The sequence below is a fragment of the Salmo trutta genome, chromosome 16 (assembly GCF_901001165.1).
Source record: "Salmo trutta chromosome 16, fSalTru1.1, whole genome shotgun sequence".
Classification (NCBI taxonomy): domain Eukaryota; kingdom Metazoa; phylum Chordata; class Actinopteri; order Salmoniformes; family Salmonidae; genus Salmo; species Salmo trutta.
Genome location: NC_042972.1, coordinates 22,809,216 through 22,829,415, shown reverse-complemented (window position 1 = coordinate 22,829,415; position 20,200 = coordinate 22,809,216). Strand labels below are relative to the sequence as shown.

The 20,200-nt window shown below is 41.8% G+C and overlaps 1 protein-coding gene across 1 annotated transcript in view; it reads left to right on the top strand.

Moving 5' to 3' along the window:
• Nucleotides 1-20,200, top strand: part of LOC115150327 (receptor-type tyrosine-protein phosphatase gamma) — a 256,267-nt gene that overhangs the window by 110,180 nt on the left and 125,887 nt on the right. The window contains exon 3 of the mRNA XM_029693504.1: nucleotides 15,353-15,532. Coding sequence (XP_029549364.1) covers nucleotides 15,353-15,532 — 180 coding nt within the window. The remainder of the gene's footprint in view (nucleotides 1-15,352; nucleotides 15,533-20,200) is intronic.

Below are 20,200 nucleotides of genomic sequence, written 5' to 3'. Positions count from 1 at the left end.
TGTGGCATAATTTTCCCACAAGGGGATGCTTACATCAGCAATAGCCTTTCTACTGACTCTGTAATTATCTCTTGCTGTCCAATTGCATGATTGGCCATACTTGAGCCTCAGCCTTTGAATACCAACCCTGATCTGTCTTTATCTGATGTCTAGAGATTAGAATGAACCAAATATATTCAAGAGATTTATAACTTTGTTGTGACAGTTTGAGATCTTTCATAGAGATTATAGTGGTTATGATTCCTCAACAGCTAGAAGTTAGGATTCCTGGTTTTCACCCAGACGGCCCGGGTTCAGCTCCCGTTATGGGAACTCACATTTAGTGAGACAGGTAGCTTTGGGCCACTAAGCAAAAGGTCGCTAGTTTGAATCTCCAAGCCGATAAGATTAATAAAAAATGTGTCTGTGCCCTTGAGCAAGGCACTTAACCCCTAATTGCTCCTGGGTCACTGTTGATAATGGCTGACCTTCGCCTTGACCCCACTGTCTGGGGGAGTTGAGATATGCAAAAAAACGTTTCCAAATAGGACAAATATAAGCACCCACCAAATTAGTATTATTATAACAGTCTTGTGAGATTGATTGGTTAACTCAGTGTGACAGGATTACGTGACTTGGCAGATCCAACTGTTTGGAGGGCAAGTGAGGAGCCAAGGAAACCACAGCATTTGCTCTCTATATTCAGGACAGGATATACAATTCTGATATACAAATTCAGTTTGACTGCTCCCAAAAACGAAACAAAATCCCCTTGAGCTCTCGTGATGCCAATCATGTTCGCTGAATGGTCTTGTACACAAACTGGAAGGTCTGTTCACATGCCTTCCAGTTGACTTGACGACTCTTCCAGGACCCAGAATGCCATCGCGCTAATCTCCTTGCCAATCCTGATCAAATTAAGGGGTTAACTGAATTCACACAGGCCTGCAAGTACCCTCACATTCTCTGTGCCAATCCAGATCACATTCTTCCGGTGTGAGGAGTGAACAAATTTCACAGAGACCTGACAGTTTCCTGACAGTTAGTCATGCCTCCGACAGGATTCTCTTTCTCTCTCAGCCCAATAAATGATGGAGCTGGAGGGGAATGTTTATGTCATATCGGAGGTAATCCCGAACGGATGAACAAACACACACACACACACACACACACACACACACACACACACACACACACACACACACACACACACACACACACACACACACACACAGAGATAATGTTCCTGTCATATCGAAGGCACTCTTCAACAGATTAATTCATCACACCATGAACTTCCCTCACCTCTACATGTCCCCTTTCCTTGTTCTTTGAAGCTACCTATTCTCACAGAATATATTTAAAATAATTTAAAATATTTTATAGGTGGAAGGGAGATATTATGTGCTTCAAAAGCCCTCTTCCATTTATTTTCCATCAAACTACTAACCACTGTGGTTTTCACTCTAGGCTACAGATGAGATGTTTGAAAATACTGAAATCAAGATGATTTAGTCCTTTATTCTGATAACACAGTTGGTTGAGTGATGAGGTGCTTTACTCTTCAATTAGGACTAACTTCTGTAAAGTAGTCATTTACATTACACTGCTGTGAAAGTTTGAACACATACTCTATTTTAACATTACTATGCTATATCGGTGAACATATCGGAATCGGACGATATTAGCTAAAAATGACATCTGTATCGGCCAATGTCTAGTTTAACGGCGATGTTAAAAACCGATGTCAAAGGTACCGTGCATTCCTATGTAATGTAGTTACATGACGTAATAACGCCACATAAAATTTTGCGCTACTCTTGAAACACAGCATTCCTAACCTAGCCCACACAATGTCTGCTGTGTGGATCAAGCAGTCATTTCAAAGAGTAAGAACATTTCAGCGAGACAACTCAAAGGTGAAATCCATTAAAGCCAAGATAATGGAATTCATTGCCCTTGACAACTAATCGTTCTCTGTCGTGGGTGATGTTGGCTTTTGCCGACTGGTCGAGCACTACCAAGTGCTCTATTTTTCAGATGATGCCATATTGGAGTTACACATTAATACCGCCACTGCTAGTAGCTTCACGACATAGATACTATGGAACGCCGTTTGTGTCTTTGCGTGTCAAAAAAGATACAGTAGCACTGTCAAAGCTGTACAAAAAGTCTGCAAACAAGCAAACACTGGCCACGAATTATGTGTTTATGATACTGCGTTGGTAATAAAGCATCATTTGTTCAACCGCAACTTCTGGGGTAGCTAGCTTTAACTTGGTACCTAGCTAGCACCAATACAACCAGCCTGAAAACAATGACCAGTAGAAACTTAGCAATGATTTAGGAATCCTTGTGAGTAAGTATTAGCTAGGTTGTCACTTATTATTCACCTATTGAAATTGAACTTCAGTTCATGAAAGTAAATAGCTAGCCAGCTACTTAACTCTGTTGCCCAAAGCTAACGTTATGAGCAGCTAGTTTCATCTGGCTAGTGAGGCTCGACCGGACCGGGTTATGTGTTGTGAAACTAGCCACAATAGGATTAGGCACAATAGTGGAATTTGCGGTTTGCCTTGAAATAAAAGAATGTCATTGACAGTGATGCAAATTAATACAAATAGTAAAATGCCATACTTTTATTTTGAAGGCTAACCACAATGCCCACTATTGTGGCTAATCCTTTTTGTGGCTAGCTTCACATAGATGGGTCCGACCACCATTAATCAAATAAGAACTGTCTTATAAATTAGGGTTATTTTAGATGATGACACCTAGCTATATAATTAGCTAGCTAACTATAGCTACCCTAACAGATTATGTTGTGTTATTTGACGGCCCAGACGACGCTGGGCCAATTGTGCGCCACCCTATGGGACTCCCAATTACGGCCGGATGTGATACAGCCTGTCACTTATACTCCCTCTCCGGCCTCTAGTTAATCAGGCTGATGATTATCTCGCACACCTGTCACCATCGGCAAGCGCACCAGCGCCTCATGACACTCACCTGAACTCCATCACCTCCTTGATTATCTTCCCTATATCTGTCACTCCCCTTGGTTCTTTCCTCAGGTGTTATTGACTCTGTTTCATATCGGTGTGTTGTTTGTGTTTCGTGTTTATTGTTTTGTTTATGGACTCTCAGCGCACCTGTTACACAGCCTGGATTCGAACCAGGAACTGTAGTGACGCCTCTTGCACTGAGATGCAGTCCCTTAGACCGCTGTGTCCATGTGTGTGTTAACTATATAACTGTACTAGAATGCTTAAAAGGCCACTAAGATTTTAAATATTGGTTATTGGTATCGGGGTTTTTTTTGACGAGGAAAATATTGGATATTGGTATCGGCCAAAAATGTAATATCGGTGCATCACTAAACATTACTTTATTTTCTTTACTCTGAGCAATATGCATCCCAGACCACGACCAAGACTGACACTTGAGCAATTTATCCTATTCAAAACTTTATACTATCACATCCAAAGTAGCCCTGAAAAGTAAATAATTTAAATAATGTGAACATGAAATATGCATAATAGCTCACCCCTATTCTTTGGTGAAACAAATGAAACAAGGAAGGAGTAGAGAAGAAAGGAGAAATTTATACAGCACATCATTTACAATGTTTCAGAGTCCTGTTTGTTTTTAATATGAGCCTAATAGTGATCTGCTTTCACAAAGATAATTGATTTTATTAGGAGATATAAGATGTCATATATATATATATATATCCAAGCTGTTAAAAGGCACAGTCAATTTAGCGTATGTAAATTTCTGACCCACTGGAATTGTGATAGTATATATATATATATATATATATATATATATATATATATATATATATATATATATATACATACAGTTGATCACAATACAGTTGATCACAATATATATATACACACTATCACAATTCCAGTGGGTCAGAAATTTACATACGCTAAATTGACTGTGCCTTTTAACAGCTTGGATAATTCCCGAAAATTATGTCATGGCTTTAGAAGCTTCTGATAGGCTAGTTGACATACTTTGAGTCAATTGGAGGTGTACGTGTGGATGTATTTCAAGGCCAACCTTCAAACTCAGTGCCTCTTTGCTTGACATCATGGGGAAATCTAAAGAAATCAGCCAAGACCTCAGAAAAACAAGTGTAGACCTCCACAAGTCTGGTTCATCCTTGGGAGCAATTTCCAAACACCTGAAGGTACCACGTTCATCTGTACAAACAATAGTACGCAAGTATAAACACCATGGGACCACGCAGCCGTCATACCGCTCAGCAGATGAACGTACTTTGGTGCGAAAAGTGCAAATAAATCCAGAACAACAGCAAAGGACCTTGTGAAGATGCTGGAGGAAACAGGTAAAAAGTATCTATATCCACAGTAAAACGAGTCCTATATCGACATAACCTGACATGCCGCTCAGCAAGGAAGAAGCCACAGCTACAAAACCGCCATAATAAAGCCAGACTACGGTTTGCAACTGCACATGGGGACAAATATTGTACTTTTTGGAGAAATGTCCTTTGGTCTGATGAAACAAAAATAGAACTGTTTGGCCATAATGACCATCGTTATGTTTGGAGGCAAAAGGGGGAGGTTTGCAAGCCGAAGAACACCATCCCAACCGTGAAGCACGGGGGTGGCAACATCATGTTGTGGGGGTGCTTTGCTGCAGGAGGGACTGGTGCACTTCACAAAATAGATGGCATCATGAGGAGGAAAATTATGTGGATATATTGAAGCAACATCTCAAGACACCAGTCAGGAAGTAAAAGCTTGGTCACAAATGGGTCTTCCAAGTGGACAATGACCCCAAAGAATGTTTCCAAAGTTGTGGCAAAATGGCTTAAGTACAACAAAGTCAAGGTATTGGAGTGGCCATCACAAAGCCCTGACCTCAATCCTATAGAAAATTTGTGGGCAGAACTGAAAAAGCATGTGCGAGCATGTAGGCCAACAAACCTGACTCAGTTACACCAGCTCTATCAGGAGGAATGAGCCAAAATTCACCCAAATTATTGTGGGAAGCTTGTGGAAGGCTACCCGAAACATTTGACCCAAGTTAAACAATTTAAAGGCAATGCTACCAAATACTAATTGAGTGAATATAAACTTCTGACCCACTGGGAATGTGATGAAAGAAATAAAAGCTGAAAGAAATTATTCTCTCTACTATTATTCTGACATTTCACATTCTTTAAATAAGTGGTGATCCTAACTGACCTAAGAACATTTACTAGGATTAAATGTCAGGAATTGTGAAAAACTGAGCTTAAATATATTTGGCTAAGGTGTATGTGTCACGGGCGTCGTATGAATTGGACCAAAATGCAGCGGGTACATGAATGCTCATTATCTTCTTTATTAAACAAGAAATGAACACTGAACAAAAAGAACGACGAAAACAGTCTGTTCAGGTGCAACAAACACTAAACAGGAAACAACTACCCACAAATCCCATAGAAAAAACACCCCTACTAAATAGGACCTTCAATTAGAGGCAACGAGGAACAGCTGCCTCCAATTGAAGGTCAAAACAATAAACTAGACATAGAAATAGAAAAACTAGAAAATAGAACATAAAAATACAAAACACAACCCAAAAACCCCGACAACACAAAACAAACACACCCCTGCCACGTCCTGACCAAACTACAATAACAAATAACCTCTTTTACTGTTCAGGACGTGACAGTATGTAAACTTCTGACTTCAAATGTATATTTACACAGTACCAGTCAAATGTTTTTGACACACCTACTCGTTCAAGGGTTTTCTTTATTTTTACTAATTTCTACATTGTAGAATAATAGTGAATACATCAAAACTATGTACTAAGTCATGTAAACTCATGTCAATTAGTAGGCAATGCCTACTCACAATTGGTCAAAATCACACAACGCACACCGATGATGTCATTGGAAACACTTATCTTCCTCTATCATTTTCACTACAAAACATAGAAACACACCATTTTCACATAAACGTCCCTTTTTCAGGACCCTGTCTTTCAAAGATAATTCGTAAAAATCCAAATAACTTCACAGATCTTCATTGTAAAGGGTTTAAACACTGTTTCTCATGGTTGTTCAATGAACCATAAACAATTAATGAACATGCACCTGTGGAACGGTCGTTAACAGCTTATAGACAGTAGGCAATTATTGTCAGTTATGAAAACTTAGGACACTAAAGAGGCCTTTATACTGACTCTGAAAAAGACCAAAAGGAAGATGCCCAGGGTCCCTGCTCATCTGCGTGAACGTGACTTAGGCATGCTGCAAGGAGATGAGGACTGCAGATGTGGCCAGGGCAATAAATTGCAATGTCCGTATTGTGAGAAGCCTAAGACAGCACTACAGGGAGACAGGATGGACAGCTGATCATCCTCGCAGTGGCAGACCACGTGTAACAACACCTGCACAGGATTGGTACATCCGAACATCACACCTGCGGGACAGGTATAGGATGGCAACAACCACTGCCCGAGGTACACCAGGAACGCACAATCCCCCCATCAGTACTCAGACTGTTCGCAATAGGCTGAGAGAGGCTGGACTGAGGTCTTGTAGGCCTGTTGTAAGACATCACCGGCAACAACGTCGCCTATGGGCACAAACCCACCGTCGCTGGACCAGACAGGACTGGCAAAAAGTGCTCTTCACTGACGAGTCGCAGTTTTGTCTCACCAGGGGTGATGGTCGGATTCGTGTTTATCGTCAAAGGAATGAGCGTAACAATGAGGCCTGTACTCTGGAGCATGATTGATTTGGAGGTGGAGGGTCCGTCATGGTCTGGGGCGGTGTGTCACAGTGTCATCGGACTGAGCTTGTTGTCATTGCAGGCAATCTCAACGCTGTGCGTTACAGGGAAGACATCCTCCTCCCTCATGTGGTACCCTTAGTGCAGGCTCATCCTGACATGACCCTCCAGCATGACAATGCCACCAGCCATACTGCTCGTTCTGTGCGTGATTTCCTGCAAGACAGGAATGTCAGTGTTCTACCATGGCCAGCGAAGATCCCGGATCTCAATCCCATTGAGCACGTCTGGGACCTTTTGGATTGGAGAGTGAGGGCTAGGGCCATTCATCCCAGAAATGTCCGGGAACTTGCAGATGCCTTGGTGGAAGATTGGGGTAACATCTCACAGCAAGAACTGGCAAATCTGGTGCAGTCCATGAGGAGGAGATGCACTGCAGTACTTAATGCAGCTGGTGGCCACACCAGATACTGACTGTTAATTTTGAATTTTTTTAATTCTGACCCCCCCCCTTTGTTCAGGGACACATTATTCAATTTCTGTTAGTCACATGTCTGTGGAACTTTTTCAGTTTGTCTCAGTTGTTGAATCTTGTTATTTTCATACAAACATTTACACATTAAGTTTGATCAAAATAGACACAGTTGATAGTGAGAGGATGTTTCTTTTTTTTGCTGAGTTTAGTAACCAAAAAGTGTTAAACAAATCAAAATATATTCTATATTTTTGATTCTTCAAAGTAGCCACCCTTTGCCTTTATGACAGCTTTGCACACTCTTGGCATTCTCTCAACCAGCTTCACCTGGAATTATTTTCCAACAGCATTGAAGGAGTTCCCACATATGCTGAGCACTGTTTGGCTGTTTTTCCTTCACTCTGCGGTCCAACTCATCCCAAACTATCTCAATTAGGTTGAGGTCGGGTGATTGTGGAGGGTAGGTCATCTGATGCAGCATTCCATTGATCTCCTTCTTGGTCAAATAGCCCTTACACAGCCTTGAGGTGTGTTGGGTCATTGTCCTGTTGAAAAACAAATGATAGTCCCATTAAGCGAAAACCAGATGGGATGGCGTATTACTGCAGAATGCTGTGGTAGCCATACTGGTTAAGTGTGTCTTGAATTGTAAATAAATCACAGACAGTGTCACCAGCAAAGCACCCCCACACCTCCTCCTCCATGCTTCACAATGGGAACCACACATGAGGAGATCATCTGTTCACCTACTCTGCGTCTCACAAATGCACGGCGGTTGGAACCAAAAATCTCAAATTTGGACTCATCAGTCCAAAGGACAGATTTCCAGTCTAATGTCCATTGCGCGTGTTTCTTGGCCCAAACAAGTCTCTTATTCTTATTGGTGTTCTTTAGTAGTGGCTTCTTTGCAGCAATTCGACCCTGAAGGTCTGATTCACACAGTCTCCTCTGAACTGTTGATGTTGAGAAGTGTCTGTTACTTGAACTCTGTGAAGCATTTATTTGGGCTGCAATTTCTGAGGTGAATTTAACTCTAATGAACTTATCCTCTGCAGCAGAGGTAACTCTGGGTCTTCCTTTCTCCTGGTAGTCCTCATGAGAGCCAGTTTCATTGTAGCACTTGATGGTTTTTGCGATTACACTTGAAGAAACTTTCAACGTTCTTGACGATTTAAAGTAATGATAGACTGTCATTTCTCTTTGCTTTTTTGAGCTCTTCTTGCCATAATATGGACTTGGTATTTTACCAAATAGGGCTATCTTCTGTATACCACCCCTCTTACCTTGTCACAACATAACTGATTCACTCACGCATGAAGAAGGAAGAAAATTCCCCAATTAGCTTTTAACAAGGCACACCTGTTAATTGAAATGCATTCCAAGGGACTTCCTCATGAAGTTGGTTGAGAGAATGCCAAGAGTTGTCATCAAGGCAAAGGGTGGCTACTTTGAAGAATCTCAAATATGAAATATATTTTGATATGTTTAACACTGTTTTGGTGATACATGATTCCATATGTGTTATTTCATAGTTTTGATGTCTTCACTATTATTCTACAATGTAGAAAATACTACAAATAAAGAAAAACCCTTGAATGAGTAGGTGTTTCCAAACTTTTGACTGGTAATATATATACATACACTACCATTCAAAAGTTTGGGGTCACTTAGAAATGTCCTTGTTTTTGAAAGAAAAGCACATGTTTTGTCCATTAAAATAACATCAAATTGATCAGAAATACAGTGTGGACATTGTTAATGTTGTAAATGACTATTGTAGCTGGAATCAGCTGATTTCTTTATGGAATATCTACATAGGCATTCAGAGGCCCAATATCAGCAACCATCACTCCTTTGTTCAAATGGCACATTGTGTTAGCTAATCCAAGTGTATCATTTTAAAAGGCTAATTGATCATTTGAAAACCCTTTTGCAATTATGTTAGCACAGCTGAAAACTGTTGTGGTGATTAAAGAAGCAATGAAACTGGCCTTCTTTAGACTAGTTGAGCATCAGCATTTGTGGGTTCGATTACAGGCTGAAAATGACCAGAAACAAATAACTTTTTCTGAAACTCGTCAGTCTATTCTTGTTCTGAGAAATTAAGTCTATTCCGTGTGAGAAATTGCCAAGAATCTTAAGATCTCGTACAACGCTGTGTACTACTCCCTTCACAGAACAGCACAATCTGGTTCTAACCAGAATAGAAAGAGGAGTGGAAGGCCCCGGTGCACAACTGAGCAAGAGGACAAGTACATTAGAGGTTCTAGTTTGAGAAACAGACTCCTCACAAGTCCTCAACTGGCAGCTTAATTTAATAGCACCCACAAAAAACAGTCTCAACGTCAACAGTGAAGAGGCGACTCCAGGATGCTGACCTTCTAGGCAGAGTTCCTCTGTCCAGTGTCTGTGTTTTTTTGCCCATCTTAATCTTTAATTTTTATTGGCCAGTCTAAGATATGGCTTTTTCTTTGAAACTCTTCCTAGAAGGCCAGCATCCCGGAGTCGCCTCTTCACTGTTGACGTTGAGACTGGTGTTTTGCGGGTACTATTTAGTGATACTGCAAGTTAAGGACTTAAGGTCTGTTTCTGAAACTAGACACTGATGTACTTGTCCTCTTGCTCAGTTGATCACCGGGGCCGCCCACTCCTCTTTCTATTCTGGTTAGAGCCAGTTGGCGCTGTTCTGTGAAGGGAGTAGTACACAGCGTTGTACACTTCTACACTGTATTTCTGATCAATTTGATGTTATTTTAATGGACAAAAAAAAATGTTTTTCTTTCAAAAACAAGGACATTTCAAGTGACCCCAGACATTTGAACGGTTGTGTATATATATTTTTACAAATCGATACTTTGAGTGAAGTACCGATATAATATAGTTAAAAAATAATGTCACGATATGTAACTGTATCAATCCCCCCCCACTAACCTTTAATGCTGATGTCACTGGACTGTCTTTGTAAACCAACCTACAATAAATGCATTCAAGCCAAGTCAACCATCCGGCTGGACGGACCATATAGTGAACGGTGGACTGGGTTTATTGCAGCTTGGTTAGATGTTGCACATCCAAGTTCTCTTTTCTGTAGTCTTCCTGCCCGAAGGGTGACTGTTCCCTCCATCCATTCGGTGGCAGCAGAGGCAGAGCCAGCCACTAGGATTACAGTCAGCCTGATGGATGACATTGTAGAATGATTAACCGACTTCACAACCATTTGTTATCTGATCCCAGCTCTGCTCCTCCCTTTCTCTGTTACTTTTAAAGACCCCAATTATCTCAGTGCTGGTAAATGGCATGGAATCTATTTCTGATGGAAAATGAACACCAGATTAGACCCTGTTGCAAGTTGCGTTTGGACAAAACTGACACGTGTGCAATTAGTATTTGAGTTGTTCCAGCATTGGGTTTATTACACTCATTCATTTATTTGTATTGACACTAACCAGCAATTGCTGTTTCTCTCCTGCTGGAGACATGGGCTGTGGGGGAAACATGGTACAAGTCTCCTAGGACCTCTAAAATAGAACTGGAATAGAGACAGTTACTACATGGAACTGGAAAAGAGACAAGAATGGAATTGTAATAATGACATTTATAACATGGAAGTGGAATAGAAAGTTCAAACATGGAAGTGGAATAGATAAAGTTATTGGAGGCTTGTCAATAAGGTGTGGGAGTGGCATGAAAACAGTTATTTGTGTTAAGCTCTGTCTAGAACATGGTGCATGAATGTACTTCGTCTCTTACAAGATACATTGGCTATTTCAGCTATTCGAGAAACAGTGAGCAAATATAAATGTGTTACTGTGAGTAATATTTGAGGCATTGTACTGTAACTCTTCCCAGTTATATCAAAGACTAGTATTTGCAAACAGGAAAATGCAGGTTAAACAGTGAGTCACCCTCAACTGTAACACTCACACAGACAGAACTGTATTTACAGCCTTGAGGCTCTTCTCTTTATGAGCCAATAAACCAGGGAATAATGCAACAGCTTTCAACAAACAGTGGTTTCATCCTGACAGTGCTAGCTACCACCCTTTTCTTGTCAGCCAACAGCATTGTACTGTATTACAGGGTCTTCACATTCAGAGGAGCCTCATTGCCTCTCTTTAACTAACGTACTGGAGAAATCCTTTGTTTCACCAGAATTAGTATTTTCCTTTTCAGCTAAAAGTGTTCTATTATCGTTCTACAGTGTTAAATAGGAATAGGTAAATGTGCAGAGTCGGACAATGTCTATGGTTAGTGAGGCGTGGAAAGCCACTCCTGAAAAGACAGCCTATTCCTTTATTCCTCTACCAGGGCATGTACTCTGTCAGCCGTTGTTTTTGACCATCGCTGCTTCATGTGGGTGAAAGAAATCCTAGCCTGGATTTCCCTGCTTCTCCTCGATCACAAGACGCTATGCAAGACTAACTACAATGCCAACTGTGTCGTTAACGTTCTATAACATGTCTGTCATCCAGCCCAACTGAACATATCACCTGTCTTTGTTCACATTGTTCACTGGTCCAGTAAATTGTCTCTCTGGTGTGACGGTCAAACCTTTCCCTCCCACCAGTCCCCAGTGTTACTTACATATGTGTGTGTGTGTGTGTGTGTGTGTGTGTGTGTGTGTGACTGACCTGAGGGGTATCCTACGAAGCAGGTTTGAGGAGTTATCAAGGTAACTTTGGTCAAGTCTGAGATCAACTCGGGATGACTGGTCATATGTAAGTGGCTCAACTTTTAGCCAAGTACATTTTCTATGGCAACAAATCGTTCAGAACTAACCAGGCTATCTCACAGCTAACTCCACCTACCCTGGAGGAAATGAAGTTGAGGACCAATGAAAATAGGTTTCCTTCCTCTTGCAAACATTGTGTCATCATTCCCTTCATTTGAGAAGGGACGGATTTAAATATTTTTTAAGCCACTTTTTTTTTGTAATATTAAAATATATCACATTACACATTTGGTAATGACAGAATGCATTTTCATCTTTACACACAGTAACACTTTTGTATGACTTAATACAGTTATTTTATCGATCGGAGTGGGTGGAAAAGGTGTTTATGGTTGTGCACTGATAAGAACACCAAAGTCGGCATTAACGATACGTGGTAACATAAAGACGTGGTAACATAAAGACGTGGTAACATAAAGACGTGGTAACATAAAGACGTGGTAACATAAAGACGTGGTAACATAAAGACGTGGTAACATAAAGACGTGGTAACATAAAGACGTGGTAACATAAAGACGTGGTAACATAAAGCTTATTTCACACCATAGCCTGCTGAATTTGCAAGATAACTTTTCATTTTGATTCCGGAACAAATTAAAATGTGTCACTGACTTGCCCATGGGTTGATGTTTCAGCATTGTCTCAATAAAGAGTTTGGTGTTCGACTAGCCACGTGCGACATGCACATGCAGTTACAAGCCTGCTAGAGTTATCGGCAGGCGGACAAACAATATCCACCATCGTAGTATGGATGAAGCCTGAGCTGGAATGTGAAGCTAACAGATTCTGGTTAGCTTTAGAAAACCCTGAGTAGATCTGGGGTGACATGGGGATGGCAGCAGGGGCTGGCAGGGGCTTCCTGTTAGCAGGGGAAATTGAGTCAAACTCCTGTGGATTGGAAAGGCCAGAGGGCCTCATAAGAAAACAGTGGGACGGGGAGAAGCTCATGGATGGTTATTACAATGGTTATATATTAAACTAATAGCCCAAATTCCAATTGTGTATACTTTGCTCATCGGTACAGAAAACGTTTTCTACCACGTAAGCAAAGATCGTAAGGAATACATATAATTACCCATTGTTTAATCATGTCAATTGCCATTCTGGGAAGAAATAGCTTCCAGGGGGAAAAATAAATAGATGAAATTATGCATAGTGAATACATAGTCAATATAATATTATCGGTTAAAGAAATTCCCTCAACATTAGTCTAACATTTCTGTAAAGATAAATTGGAAAATGATTGATGTAACTATTAGGTACAGTATGATAGAGGTTGGATACATAAATGTGCTGTAACTCTTCATGATGAGTGTGTGGTGGTGTTGTTGACTGTGAGGAGGGGCATCAGGATTTGAGGCTACAATCAGAACTGTTTTCATAAAGCTGCAGGTTGTTTACCAAATAAGTTGCCGACAAATAATACAGACGTGGAAAGCTCTGAGCTAGCTTTTGATCAGGGATTGCTTTCCAGAAAGGTGAACTCGAGGCTACAACTGGAAAAAATAAAAAAACGTTTCAAGTTTAAGTGTGTGTAATTACGTTTCTGTGGAGCGTATTATTTGACTGTTATTTGTTTCATTAATTTATTTATATCTGTGGTGTAGTTATATTATGTGCAATCCTGAAAACATGGCTTTTTACATGTAATTAGGTTGTTTGCTATTTTGAAGAAAACAGATGTGTCCATAAAGGATTAGATTTGTGTTTCCACCTGGTATAGGTAACTGGATCAGGGTAGAGTGAGAGAGAGGAATATGTCAAACCAAGATGAGACAGCCAGGGTTTTATTTACAGAAGTAGAAAATACATTACATTTCCTCAGAGCCTGCTCTCTCTCCCTACTGTAGCCTATACACAGAGTGTATAAGACATTAGGAACACATTCTTAATATTGAGTTGCACCCCCTTTTGCCCTCAGAACAGCCTCAATTCATTGAGGCATTGACTCTACAAGGTGTCAAAAGCGTTCCACAGGGATGCTGGCCCATGTTGACTCCAATGCTTCCCACAGATGTTTAAAGTTGGCTTGATGTCCTTTGGGTGGTGGACCATTCTTGATACACATGGGAAACTGTTGAGCGTGAAAAACACAGAAGCGTTGCAGTTCTTGACACGCTCAAACCGGTACTACCATACCCGTTCAAAGGCACTTAAATATTTTGTCTTGCCCATTCACCCTCTAAATGGCACACATACACAATCCATGTCTCAATTGTCTCAAGGCTTAAACATCATTCTTTAACCTGTCTCCTCCCCTTCATCTACACTGAATGAAGTGAATTTAACAGGTGACATCAATAAGGGACCATCGCTTTCACCTGAATTCACCTGGTTAGCCTATGTCATGGAAAGAGCAGGTGTTTCTAATGTTTTGTGCAATCAGTGTATAAACAGTATCCTGTTGAGTGGCAAGCAGCTATCATCTGTTATTGCTATGGCTGAAGTGCGGGGGGATGCTATTTAACTGTGTGAGAACTACTTATTTTCTCTTGCTGTTTTGAGACACAAACGGTGTTCTTCAGTCGGCACACTGTTGTGTGGCAAGCATATTTCCTTTATCTGCTCTTATTACTATGGCAAGAAGTGTGCGTGTGCGTGTGCGTGTGTGTGTGTGTGTGTGTGTGTGCATGCTTTTCTTTAGCGGTGTGAAATATTAGAGTGGCACTGGTACAGACAGACACAAGCGATGAATGATGACTTCACTCCAGCTTACTGATGCAGCTATTAGTGAGAAGCAAACACCAGATCCATAGCGGCCGCTCTTCCATGGAATCCCGACCTGGCCAATCAATGTACGCTTCCAGGCAGTATGTGGAACGGGGAGAAGACGATTCATCCTAATTTAACTTGATGGACAAATCTGTAGCACTCAGGGGTCTAGTTTTCTGCTTCAGCATGAGAAACTGGTGACAAATTCATCTGAAAAAAGCATGACTGCAGTGGATTGCTCTTCAGGTGTGAGTGTGCGGGGGTGGGGGGGGGTATTTTAGTATTTCTGTAATATTTTATGTACATGCTGCTATTTCTCTGTTTTGCCTTCTTGCCAGGTTGCCCTCGCAAAATAGGTTTTTAACCCCAATGGGTCTTACCTGGTTAAATAAAGGTAAATAAAAACATTGAAGTGTGTAGCAGTGAACAGATCAAGAGCAGCCACGTCTTTCGATGGGGGATTATTCTGTGGGGGTGAGAGAGGATTAGAAGAGCAGACAGTGAATCAGGAAGTATATTTTTCTACTGGCTCACTGTCTCTTTCACTGCAAAGAGAAAGGTGGGAGGTGGGGTTTCACTCTCTGTCTCTATTTAGGAACTGTAGTACTCTGAGACGCTTTTTGAATACTGTCCCAGATCTTAGTGCTGTGGATGGTGTAACTGACTCTCTCTCCTCTCTTCCTGTAGGGACCCACGGGACTGGGGGCTGGGCCTCCTCCTACCCTGAGTGTGTGGAGAGGAACCAATCACCAGTGGATATTTCAGACGAGGATGCCCAGGTGTCTCAGGAGTACCAGGAGCTGACCCTCAATGGGTTCAACGCTGAGTCGTCCAACAAGACCTCCATGAAGAACACAGGGAAGACAGGTTAGCGTGCCCTCATTCATTCAGAACTCTTTGAATTCAAAAGATTTTCACTTCCTTAGCAGGGTGAGACAGGAATGGGTGCTGTCCTCAATGCTCAGGTTAGATAACAGGTTAGATTCCTTCACTTCAACAGAACTGGTCTAATGCACTGCATCGCTGTGCCACTTGAGATCCTGGTTTGAGTCCAGGCTCTGTCGCAGCCAGCCGCGACAGGGAGACCCATGGGGCGGCACACAATTGGCCCAGCTTTGTCCAGGTGAGGGGAGGGTTTGGTCGGCCGGGATGTACTTGTCCCATCACGCTCTAGCAACTCCTTTCGCAGGCCGGGCGCATGCATGCTGACACGGTCGCCAGGTGTATGGTGTTTTCTCTGATACATTGGTGCGGCTGGCTTCCGGGTTAAGCGGGCATTGTGTCAAGAAGCAGTGCGGCTTGGCAGGGTCGTGTTTCGGAGGATGTGCAGCTTTCAAACCTTCGCCTTTCCTGAGTCCGTACAGGAGTTGCAGCGATGGGACAATACTGTAACTACCAATTGGATACCACGAAGAAGGAAAAAAAACAACTATTGGAGTAGAACAGGCTTAGGTTTTTAATTCTTTAGCAGAGCTGGTCGAGACGATACATAAATACACACTATTGATTATGATGAGTGAACGTTTGGTTTTGGCTTTACATAGTGTTAAACTTCACCTTGCATGTTCCTGCCGACATTGTAATTACAGTAAACACAAAGGGTCAAGATCTTAATAGTTGATTCTGAATGATTTTACAACTTTCTCTGCATGGTGCCTTGACCCGCTTTGGCTTTAAGCTGTGTTTGATTGGCCAGCGTCCAGAAGTCTTCAGCTAAAAAAAGATTTCCCCAGGCAAATTTCTATATCAATTTCTGGGTAACAATGAAATACCATACTCTGCTCATTTTCAGTTTGTGGTCAAGAGTAAACAAAAATTGCTTCCTAGCAAAGAGCTATTTCTCAAGCAATCATTTTGCTAGGACTGTCTGGGAGTGGGGAGGGGAAAATGGAAAACTAGCTCTTATTGGCAGAGAGGTTTTTAACGCTTTCTTATTGGTCTATTAACACATTTACTGAAATTCCAGCCAGTCTTTTCAAGCAGCTCTTACACTCACAGACCATTATCATCATTTTCACAATTTCACCATGTTATTTCAACCATCATAGTGTGGAAAAATATATAAAACCAAGGAAATCATGTTTTTGACTGCACTGGGCCTTTAAGCAAATTCATGTGGAAAGATGGTCCCGGAGACATTTGCATTGATCAAGGATTTACTTCCCTTCTTTCACAGCCTGTGCTTCAAGGTATTTTTGGCTTAGCATCTAATTCCTGCTCTGCTCGGCTCGACTGCTGGAGCGCTCAAACACAGAGAGGGTTGCATCGCTAATCAAAGTCCCAGGGCCGGCCCGCCTGCGTCTCCTTTAGTGTTGCACGGTGTACCGAAACACCCCAAAAGTGGCTAATAATAAAGGTTCGGTACTAGAATTTTTGTTACGTTCGGTACTTCTGTCAAATGTGTCTCACGTGATTGAGAGGATCAAGTCTATAAATTGCAGGCCCTTTATAGTGTGAAGAGCACAGTTTCTGCTCCACTTACTCATTCATTGCAAGAGCTGTCTGGGCTGCATTGCTAGCTCCCCAAATCAAATTAAATCATATGTTTGTCAAATGTACCGAATAGAACTGGTGTAGACTTTACTGTGAAATCATTGTTAATGAACCCTTTCCATGGTAACACAACGAATACAGTGAAATACACAAGAATGAAACTATATACAGGGTGTACCATTACTAGATCATTGTGCAGAGGTACAAGGTATTTGAGGTACAGTAGATACACATGAAGGCAGGGTAAAGTGACTTGGTATCAGGATAGATAGTAATAAGAGTAAAATAAAGAACAGAATAGCAGCAGTAAATTATTTTGTGTGTTTGTGTGTGTGTGTGTGTGTGTGTGTTTGTGTGTGTGTGTGTGTGTGTGTGGTGTATATGAATGTGTGTGGGTTTTGTGTGGGAGTGTCAATGTAGTGTGTGTGAGGGTGTATATGGTGTGTATATATAGTCAGTGCAGATAGTTAGGGTACCACTATTTAGCAGTCTTATGGCTTGGGGGTCGGAGCTGTCTCGGAGACAGTTGGTCTGAGAGCTGATGCTCCGGTACCATTTGCTGGATGGTAGCAGAGTGAACAGTCTATGGCTTGGGTGGCTGAAGTCTTTGGCAATTTTCCGGCCTTCCTCTGATATAGAGGGAGCTCGGCCGCAGTGATGTACTGTACTGTCTGCATCAGCCTCTGTAGCGCTTTGTGGTCAAGGGTGGTGCATTTGCCATACCAAGCGGCCAGTCAAGATGCTGTCGATGGTGCAGCTGTAGAACTTTTTGAGGATCCAAGGGCCTATGCCAAATCTTTTCAGCCTCCTGAGGGGGAAGAGGCGTTGCCATGTCCTCTTTACAACTATGCGCGTATGTGTGGACCATGGTAAGTCCTTAGTGATGTGGACTCCAATGAACTTGAACCTCTCGACCCGCTCCAGAACAGTTTGAATAATGCAACACGGCATGTAGAAATGTTTTAACTGTTCATTACCTCTTGGGCTGCCGAGTGGCACAGCGGTCTAAGGCACTGCATCTTACTGCTAGAGGCGTCACTACAGACCCTGGTTTGATTCCAGGCGGATTTACAACAGGCCGTGATTTCGAGTCCCAAAGGGCGGCGCACAATTGGCCCAGTGTTGGCCGGGGTAGGCCGTCATTGTATATAAGAATTTGTTCTTAACTGACTTGCCTAGTTAAATAAAATAAAAACATTTATAAATTACATTTCGCAAAACAATGTCCATAGAGGCCAGAACACTTTTACAATGCAAGACAATATCAGTAGCTTCCAGCTTTAATTGTAGACTAACCTTCCTTGTTAGCTTACAGCTGAATTAACTACCCATGATATCAGCTAAAAGAAGCGCAATAACTCAATGCATGCACACACTCCTATTGAGTAATATGCATTCACCGGCATTGGGAATAGACCTAGGCTACATCTTGATTTACCCAGTTTATCATTCAAATAAATGATGACCATTGTTATTTTTTAGTTAAATAGGTAAAAGCTAAATAAAATTGTTTGTATAATTGATTATTTATTGCATACATGGGTGTCTCAAAAAAATAATAACTGGATCAAGTGCCATTCTGTGACTTTTTTGTTGTGGTATCGTTTTGGTATTGAGTATCGTGATGGTATTGAGTATCGTGATGGTATTGAGTATCGTGATGGTATTGAGTATCGTGATGATATTGAGTATTGTGATACTAAATCTGATACAAATACCAAAGTAAGAATTATGGTATTGTGGCAACACTACTCTCATCTCCTCTTCTGTGTGCATCTGCATGTGTCTCTTTGCATGTGTATGCATTTTGGTTGACTGTTGACTATGACACTGTCCATAGCAGGGGGGTCAGTTTTCAGCTGTGTGGTTGTATGTTTATAGTGTACTTGAAGGAGCTTGTGAAAATCTCCTGGGTCTGGGGCCTTTTCACAAACCCTAGCCTGGTAGACATGTACAGCCATCTCTCTCTCTCTCTCTCTCTCTCTCTCTCTCTCTCTCTCTCTCTCTCTCTCTCTCTCTCTCTCTCTCCCTCTGTCTCCCTCTCTTTCCCCTCATTCATACTGTCCATCTCTTCCACTGTCTTTTGTCCTGTCTACCTCTCTCTCTTTCTCTATTTTTTCTCCCTCTCTCCCACCCTCCCTCCCTCACTCCAGTGACACTGCTTGTTTCCACAGCTCTGTTTTTTTACAGTCACTCTGGGTTTGTTTGTCCTCATGCTCATCTCCTCTCCTCCTCAGTTGGCTTTGTTAATAAAAGAAGCCTTGCTGCATCTTTTCTGGAGGGCCCAGCTAGGCTTAGTCCACCTATAACAGTCAGGGGGATCAGGGGCCTAATCTGGCTAATAATGTCAGCTGGAGAGATGTTCAAGGGTTATGGATTCATCGAAACATGCACAGAGCACACTCACTTAGCTACCACGCCACGGACAGAGAGGGGAAATGTCAGAGTTATTCACATACGATGGAGTTTCGTGGCCTGTATTCATAAAGCGTCTCAGCGTAGGAGGAGTGCTGTTCTAGGATCACGACCCCCCTGTCCATATAATCTTTTTCATTATGATCTAAAAGGCATAACTAATCCTAGATCAGCACATCACTCTTCGAATACAGGCCCATATGTTGTGTGACTCAGACAAACTCAGCGGGACTTCAGATGTGAATAGGGTAGGCATCTGCGAAAACACTAGAAATCCAGCATCAGTGTTTAGTGTTTACACCACACACGGCCAAAGCCTTTACTTATAATTACATTTCCCAACTTCTGAAAGGGGAATTCTTCAACAAGACAAGATGTAACTAACTTCAAAGCAAACTGCAAAGCCATGTTTTGTCTCTAAAATGTGCACGTCCTCTTTCTTGCATCATGATGGAAAAAAATGTTGACAACCGTTAATGCTAATTAAACTGTGTTTGATCATGTATTTAAATGTAGAAAGCCCAGGGAAGGCTGTAGCCAGTAAGCTAGTCCAAGCCCTTTGATCGAACACGGATATCTCCTTGACAAAGCGTGTTTACTGGAGGTTGCAGGGGTTAATTGATGGCT